This window comes from Antrostomus carolinensis, unplaced genomic scaffold (assembly GCF_000700745.2).
Source record: "Antrostomus carolinensis isolate BGI_N321 unplaced genomic scaffold, ASM70074v2 scaffold32327, whole genome shotgun sequence".
In the NCBI taxonomy this organism is placed as follows: domain Eukaryota; kingdom Metazoa; phylum Chordata; class Aves; order Caprimulgiformes; family Caprimulgidae; genus Antrostomus; species Antrostomus carolinensis.
The window spans coordinates 590-9,705 of record NW_010325865.1 but is presented as its reverse complement, the minus strand read 5'-3'; the positions used below and the strand labels follow the sequence as shown (position 1 = coordinate 9,705).

Here is a 9,116-nt window from a genome sequence, read left to right as displayed (position 1 = left end):
GGCCGTGGCGGTGCCGCCGGCCGTGCCCCCCGCCCCGGAGGGAGCTGCCGTCCCCAGCGCGCTGGCGTGCGGTGCTTCTGAAAAACGCTTTGTTTTAATCTGTTTCTTTCCTTATTTTCTCCTTCCTCCTCCGGTTTCTCCGGGAAGTCTCCCCTGCCCCCGGCCCGTCTCTGCACCGACCTGTACGGACTTTCTTCCATTGCATGTTTCTTCACAGTTGTGGAAATTAATGTTACTTTCTTCTCTCGCTCTCTACTTTTTATCCGTTTCCATTTCTGACGAGTGTTGTTTTTAAACCGTGTCCCGTGTGCCAGGTGTGGATTACTGTTCCCCTTGTACTAATGTTCACATGCTCAAGAACTGATGCTTGCCAGCTAAAATTATTTGTTCAGTTATCTATGACTGATAGTCGATGCTACAATTACTCGTTATCAACCAGAGCTAATATACAGCACATACCATAAAGGTTCTTCTCTGTGAATAATCTCAAAAGCTGTGCAATAGCTTAGCAATACTGTCGATTGTTTTACTTAAGCACACATGAAACTTTTTTTTTTTTCCCTTTTAGAGAGATTTTAATGAACGCTGTGCCCAGTGTTCAGAAGTGAACTGGGGTCTCACTGATGGAGGCAGATTTTATTGCAGATCTTGCCACAATGTTACTGAGGTAAAAAGCTAAGCTACTGCTCTTGAAAAAGGTTTATTTTGATGGTTTCTAAGTTTTACATTAAGAGTGTGTTAGATTTTTCTCCTTGGCATTGGGAGTTGAAGGTGGTATTGTGGTTCTTCCTTTTTCATGTTTTACTTCACACTGCTTAAAACTAATATTCCTTGAAATCATAAAATTTAAAATGAGCCAGCTTAAGATCACAGAATAGTATGGGTTGGAAGGGACCTTAAAGATCTAGTTCCAACCCCCCAGCCATGAGCAGGGACACCTTCCACTAGACCAGGTTGCTCAAAGCCTCATCCAACCTGGCCTTGAACACTTCCAGGGAGGGGGCATCCACAGCTTCTCTGGGCAACCTGTGCCAGTGTCTCACCACCCTCACAGGAAAGAATTTCTTCCTAATATCTAAACCTACCCTCTTCCAGTTTAAAGCCATTTCCCCTTGTTCTATCACTCCCTGCCCTTGTCAGAAGTCCCTCCCCAGCCTTCCTGGAGCCCCTTCAGGTACTGGGAGGTCGCTATCAGATCTCCCCAGAGCCTTCTCTTCTCCAGGCTGAACAGCCCCAACTCTCTCAGCCTGTCCTCACAGGAGAGGTGCTCCAGCCCTCTGATCATCCTCGTGGCCTCCTCTGGACTTGTTATGTTGGGGGCCCCAGAACTGGACACAGTGCTCCAGGTGGGGTCTTATGAGAGTGGAGTAGAGGGGCAGAATCACCTCCCTTGACTTGTGTTGCTGTAGCTGTAGTGCCAGCATGCTGTCTAGATGTCTTAGAAGTATCACCTGGGTATTGCTGCACTTCAGTACAGTACCAGTGTGGGCAATGCACATCACCTGTATGTCTAGGATAGTAATTCTCTATTTTTGCAATTTCTGAATAAAAAGTTCAGAATGTTCTGTCTCCCTTTACTTTAGGAAATTTGAACAAGTTCCTCCACTATGTTTTATGATGGGACAATCTGTGCATGTTAAGCTTTGCTTTTTGTCTTGCTAAGATATATTTCTGTTTTGCAGAGAACTAGAGAAGTTGTAAACACTGATTTTATTTCTAATACAAGAGTCCAGACAATCTCCAAACATTTACAAAAGCAAGAAAAAACTGGTATGTATGAGTTTCCCTCTGTATTTAGCATAAAAATGGCTGTTCAGCCAGGGTTCACCTAGCCCATTATGTCTTTGAGTGGCCAAAAGCAGATAGCTACGAAAGACTGTAAGAACAGTAACAAAATACACCCCTCAAATGCTGTCAGAACTTTTAACTGTCACTTTTGGTGACTTCCTGAGCCACAGGTGACCTCTGTGAGCCTGGTGCTGGTTTGGTTGTTTGGGGTTTTTTTGCATTGAACAGAACTAGATGTTACTTATTGTCACTTTGATTTGTGGAAGCCAATACTGACTGAAGATACTGGTGGCATGCATTCAGATGTGGTGATCCCTTTGTTTCTTCCTTGTGATGATTATCACAAAACCAGAAAAGTTGTCTGTCTTTGTGAGATGTGATGGTGATCCAGCTCTTAGAATGTCAGTCTGGCTTGCGTTACAGGTACTTGGCCCTGTAACCTGCACACAAACCTACATGGAAGAGATTTCGTGCAGTTGCAATAGCTAAATCAATGTTATGTCTTTCATCCAGAGTCACTTCTATACTTTTAATAATTCAGAAGAATAGTAGTCATTACATATGATGATACATGCGTAAGGATGTAATGGTAAGGTTGCTGCTGGAGCTATGTGTGTATTCTGTGATGGCTGGATAGATGTTTTACTACTGTGGCCACTTTCCAAAAGCAAAAATGCATTACAATGCTAAATGAAGCATGGGGTTGGTTATCTTTGATACACTGACCTATCTTTGCTCTACTGCGGCGGCAGTGGATTACTGCATTCCTTTGAAAAGAACAATTGTGGGGAAGTGCAGGGAGGAGTGACAAGGGGAACAACCTCAACACCTCCACTTGTCTTTACCTTGTGTTGCTCATAAAGTCTGAGCTGTATACCACTCCATGCTTTTTACTTCTCCTGTTAGCAAAGACTTTATACATCTTCTTCATTAGCCAGGCTTCTTAAGAAATAAATCCTTAGCTTCATACAGTCCCTTCTGTGAGTGCAGTTGCATTATACTATGGCAGCTTATTTTCATGCATTCATAGGAGTAAGCTGCATCTGTGGTTAACAGTTAAAGCCAACATCATTAAAGCAGGGCAGAAGCTTTGGGCAGATAACTTCTAAGATGGTGAGATGCAAGGTGTGATTGGAAGGAAAAATAGTGAAGAACAGGTTTGGGGGGAATGAAAAGGAAGTTAGAGAAGTGCAGAGAAAATTTCTAAGACCAAAAGCCTGTAGAAAAGGAGTTGTAAATGTAGAGAGGTAAGAGTGAAAAGTAAATGTAACAGAGTTTGAGGGAATAATTAATAGATTGGAGGAGGCCAGTTCCTTAGGAAATCCACATTGTGCTGAGATTTGCTAGAAGCTCTGAATAGCTGAGAAAGTTTCTTTCATTTAAATGTGTATGATTCTGTGGGAGACAATGGTGAAGCATGTGGTGATATTGGTTGGTTTTTGCCTGACTCACTACCATAATGTGTTCCAATTTTCTGTACTGGGGATGGGAAAGAAATGATCGTATTTCATTCTTTAATGACAAGTTCTCAGTTATTTTAAAACTGGTCCCTTAACAACTCTCCACTCGATTACAAATGCCACACTAGAAATTATAGTGAAATATATTGTTATTGGGAAATGTGTGGAGAAAAGTGCTTGTTCAGTAGCTTTTCTTCTTGATTAACACTGTGAATAAATGGAAGTTAATGGAGTATTCAGTGTAGCTGGTCTGTGCTCTAGGATCTTAAATTATTTAATGGAGAGACATTTCTCTGTCCTGATACCAACAGAACAGAATATTAAGTGGAAACAGAATATTAAGTGTGTATAAGGTTAAAAAAACCCCAACAAAACAGTGCAAACAAAAAAAACGCATACTTTTTTTTCTTTTTACTTAGACAGAGACTGTGAATGGTATGTTTGTGAAGGCTTTCAGTTTATACTCAAGAAACAAGCTGAAGCTTTAGAAGCGTTAGGAGTATGTCCACAAATGAAGGTATGTAGATATCGGTGTGAGTTGTACACACTGTGTGTGTGTTACAGGAGGTGTTATTTAAAAGACTGTCATTTTTAAAGTGAATCAAATAACTCCCTGTCTAAAAACATTGAGCATATGAAAACAAACTTAGTTTCTCTGGTAATTTTAAAACATAGTTTATAAATCACAGTTAATAAAATTAGATCTGGAACATTTTTCAGATTCCTTAGTTAGAAATTACGCTCTGTTCTCTCAGCAATTAATTATCTTGTAAACTTTGTGCTAATCACTATCCATTTGTATTTACCAGGATGAAATTCTGTGCAATTTTTGGAGGCATTACCTTCAGAAGAGCAAACAAGCATATTGCAACAGACCAGCTGGGGAAGCTGTCAGAGCATTATCAGTAAGTGAAAAGCTCAAATCCCATGAGATGTTTGGTATCTTTTTAAAAAGCAACAACGGAAACCTTCTCTTCGGTGTGAAGGATATCTTCTAAACATTTTTCCACGTATCCATTTAGTTGTTGGGGTTTTTTTTTCTTGTTTCCAGAGACAAATACATTTCAGAGTATGGAAAACTGCTTATTTAAAAATATTACTTTGTCTTGGCATTATCTATGTAGTAGACAATGCCATAATCTATGTCAGTAGATAGAGCAGAAATTGCAATACAAAATGCATAATCAGCTACCATCATTTCCTGCCTGCTCTCTTGAAGTTATTTGTTTCATCAGGCTTTGATTTTTATGTATTACCAACTTTCTGGTCATTGTAGCAGATTGAAATGTAATGTAATCATTAAAAGAGAAGTCTTTTTACCTTGAGAAATAATTTAAAAATACTTTTTCTCAGGGTTTCTTTACATACTGGTGATTCATAGAGAAAGTAAAAATGTGAACAGTTTGGGTTTAGCCTTAATTTATTGTAGATCTTGCATCTATCATGCTTTATTTGGTTTCTTCAGACTGAAACAGTAACTAGCAGTAGATAATTCAATGTCTTATTTTCAAAAAAACAGGTATGTGATAGCAGTACTGATGTGGACAGTGAACCAGAGAGACGTAGCCTTCTTCAATTCTTGTCTCTCTCTGAAAGTGAGGGGGATCTACAGACTGATTGCAGCTTTGCCTCATCAACTAGCAAGGTCTCAGGTAGGAGCAATGAACTGAAGTATCTGGAAACCATTTTTGTATATTTTTTAAACATAAACAAATATATATAAAGTGTATTCATGTACAATGAATTGGAGGAACTGGTTGGAAAGTGTTAAGTTTTCAGTCCTGTTTGCCAGCAGAGTACTTTGTATTCTACCAGAAATAGAAGACTTTCCCCTCCAGACCCTTCCCAAAGAGATGAAAATTGAACAGGACCTGGAAATACAATGGGAAATGCAGAAGGAAGTTCTATTTTATAACAAGTTTGCTCCATGCCTCCTGTTCGGAGTGGGAAAAAGTTGCTATTATATCTGAAAAGCTAGGTGTTCACAAAACATGGTAGCTTTAACGAATAAGCACTTGTTTAGCTAATGGCAGAGCTGTCAATCATGACTTTGATGTTAAAAAAATATGAGTTTGTTCTTTTATGGTTTGGAGGTGTTTTTTTCTATCCCACAGATCTAATTAGCTTTCTATTTTTTTTTCCCTTACAGTATATTTGGTACTTCTGTATCTTTTGTCTCTGCATTCTTTTTACTACTTTCCCTATAGCCCCTTCTGTAAAAAATCTTCTTTGAGCTTCTAGTTTCTACTTTTTGTTCACAATATCAACTTGAAAATACTTAAAATGTTTAGCATTCTGTAACTAAAATGTTACAGAAAATCAGTGTTTGGTGCTACTGAGCAAGTGTGATACCAGACAATGCTGCAATGTCTGATAGTGGAAATATATTTGAAGGCACATTTGAAAGCTTTTGCTTGCATTTTAAACTTATGATGTTTTTTCTATTTTGCTTTATTCTTTGCTTGCCTTTTTTGCCTGTTTCAGTGTTTCTTTTTCACTGTTAGGTACTGTCCTCTTTATATCCCATTTCAGTACTATGATATTGCCTGTCTGCCCTCAGAAGGATGCAATCTTGTTCTTTCATTGTTTTCTCTTTCTTTTGGAAAGTCCAGAGATGGTAATAAAATGAGAAACTTGATCTGCAGCAATTAAAAAAAAAAAAAAAAAAGAAATCTTTAAAAATCCAGAGAGGGGAAAAAGGTGCAAAAATGGTGACAAAATTTTTTGTGAATATAATGCAAGTACCTTTCATCCTTATATATTAAAATGACAAAATTTTCAGGTAAAGCATCGTTGTATGTTTGTGCATGTAGCAGATCTTGGGTGTTACACAAATATATATTACATGAAGGGGAAAGAATTGAGTGAAAAATTTCTAGTGAAAATCTTCCATTGAATTTTCTTCCCCTTTTTGGCGTCTAGAGGAACTCCTTTCTTCCTTGGAACCTGTGCCTTTTATAGGTAATGTTGCTTAGAGTTTTAGAACAGCTAGATAGCCTTAAGATAGGTGGTAACTTGGTCTGTTGTTTCAGAGATTTAATTCAACTTTCAGTAGTCAAACCAATTTCACTAGAAGCACTTGAAATGGCCTAAGAGTTCAGTGACACTGAAAGTACATTTTGGTGAAATCAAATAAATATAGGAATTGTTTTGTGTATTGAAATTTAACACAAGTAATAGTAGATGTGTTCTAGTCAATTATAAATTCTTGTGAAGATTCATAGGTTTCCTTTTCTGTGCCATTTTTACTGAGCTGTTACTGCTGCAGACTGGAAACCTGAACACCCTTTTTTTTCCCTAAGGGACTTGTCCAATGTGCAAGTTGTTTGGGGTTTTTTTGTTATTTTTGTGTAGGGATAATAGCAAATTCCACTGAGTACAGCAGTGAGATATTGCTAGAGAAGCCTATTAAACGCTTAAATTATTGTATGTGTGTAATTGTCTGTTGTCATGCCTTGCATAAGATGGAAGAAATAAAAGGAAATCGTGTGCCATTATTAAGGCCACAAATATAATGAGGATTATTTTAAATTGAGTTCAATGTGAAATTAATAACGAAGCTTCAGTTGTGAAGCTGCCTTTGAGCAAAAGTATCCATGTAAAAGGTGAAACTGTTGACTGAAGGGATTACCTGGTGTTCCTGCTTTTGTTCTCCGCACCTATACACCACAGACCTCCTAGGGTGCTGTCATCTAGACCTTGTCCTGGTCTGTACGAGGGGCATGTGTGAGGTCTGTACGAGGGGTCTGTTTGAGCCGGTTCTTTTGACCGGTTGCTGTGTCCCTAGTGCTGCTGGCCACCGTTTCAGAAGCCGGTAGGTGGCATCAAAGAACAGTTCTGGCTCAGGAACACGCTCTTGGCAGCATCTGTCTTCATATTGCGTGTCAGTGGGCGCTGGACCTCTACCGCTGACCGCTGTCACCTCACAGGCTTGGCTGTGACCTACCGGCATAACCATGGAGCTGCCAAGCTCTCTGAAGTTTTAAACTGGGATTTGCAGGCTCCTTGCCATGGCCCTGCAGCTCCCAGCTGGGGAGCTGTGGATCCAGCCCTCACCGTTCCCGTCCGAACAGGTCAACAGTCTGTGGGGAAACAGTGAGAAAATCTCTACAGAATGGATGCTAGTATTTGTGCTTTAAATACAAAACATTTTCATTCGTCCTAGCTGTGTCATGATGTAGGGAAGAGAGGCTTTTCTTTTTCTCTTCCTCCTTCCCTGGACTCACGGGTTTCACTGCTGAAAAGGTTCCTAACTTGTAAATCACTCCCCTAAATTAAATTTCTCGTTGCTGCTTCTCTTAGTTTTCAGTGATTCACCTCAGTAAGGAAGTAAGGTTTAGTTGGTGGGGTTTTTTTCCCACCTTCTTTACAAATTGCTATATTTTTGTTCTAAAGGTATTTTCTTTTTCATTGAACATAGAAAGGTTGTTTTAAAAGAATACTTATGTTTACACTGTTAGAGATTACATGGCAGATGGTTGCATACCTTAACCTCAGTAAAAATTCTTCAGTATAAATCATGTTCTCATTAAAGTCCTGACAGTGAAGTCTAAAACTCTGTGTTTTAATCCCCACTGCAAGGCATTGTTTTAAGCACATAAAATTTTCCAGTTTCCCCCTGTTCCCGTATCTCTCAAATGAAAAATAGTATTTCCAGCTCATAAATACTATTAGTTATATGTTGTATAAGAGCTAATATCCTTCTAGAGCTCCAGGTTTAAGTGCAGTTTCCAACAAAAGGTCTCTTTTGATGGGTACTGGAGTGAGTTTTGTCTCTTCATATGATCCAGTGTCTTAGCCAAGTGAAGAAGCAGTTTATGAAACAGGTTGTCATCTCATATCACAGTAGATGAATAAATTGGAGTTCAGCTGTTTAGTAGAAAAGTACACAAACTACTGAACTACTCAGAGTAATGGTTTCAAAATGTTGCTAGTTGCTGAACAAGGATCCTTGTACGTTCCTTTATCTTGTTTTCTGTTTACCATGGCTTATGTGTATATCATGTTGTTTACTATTTTTCTTTTCTGTTTCTAACATAAACCCAAGGAGGCACCTCTGTGCACTCTGGATCGGTAGATGGTAGCTTGTATTTAATGAAGAACCAAAAGGAGAAACTGAGGATGACAATGCCAATGACCCTTTCGTTTTGTTACATGGCATTACTCTGGATGAGAGAACCAATGACATTATCTGATCTCTTAAGGTATGAATAGTCTCTAGTGAAATAATTGTTGCTTTTAAAAATAATACATTTTTAAAAAATAGATCTGTACTATTACACTCTTAGGAATTTGCTCAGAAATAGTGAGAAGTTCTCTCTATTTAGTTGTCTTTTGTTTGACATAAAAATTTGTGCTGCTGCTTTCGGAGAATATTCTCCTGTGTTGCTTGCAATGAATCTCAAAGACCTGTAAGGGAGAAGGTTTTGGAGCTAAAGAAGTTTTTATCATTCTTCAGAATTTCTTAAGATTCACTGGAGGTGTGTGTGGTCACACTTCTGCTATTTTCGCTGTTGTCAGCATGCCAGGATTAAATGATCATTATCCTGAGCTCTGATAATTACAGATATATAGATACGAAGGCAGAAAAAAAGTTCCTGAATTAATTTCTGTGCCCAGGTTGTTTTTTGTTTTCCTTATCTTTGTAATTATCAGAGTTCAGAATAGAAGAGCTTTCAATGTAGTACAGATAAAATGTGTTCTAGTAGTAGAGGCTGATGCAAAGTGGAGACCATCAAACTATTGCTGACAATGCAGTTCCCTTCTCCCCTCTCCAAGGCTACGAACACGTTCCTTATTTACTTCCAAGCCTGTCAGTGTTTAAGAGGCACTGCCCTTAACAACACGATTTAACTTTTGGTCAGCCCT

General features: G+C 38.8%; 1 protein-coding gene across 1 annotated transcript; it reads left to right on the top strand.

The window, feature by feature from the left end:
• Positions 1-568: 568 nt before the first annotated feature.
• TAF1B (TATA-box binding protein associated factor, RNA polymerase I subunit B) lies at positions 569-8,452 on the top strand (the record flags this gene model as incomplete). Its single annotated transcript, XM_029085822.1, has 6 exons — positions 569-667; positions 1,683-1,770; positions 3,668-3,765; positions 4,058-4,153; positions 4,768-4,900; positions 8,296-8,452. Coding segments are annotated over 6 exons (671 nt in total), but the record flags the coding sequence as incomplete, so codon positions are not given.
• Between the last annotated feature and the right edge of the window lie 664 nt (positions 8,453-9,116).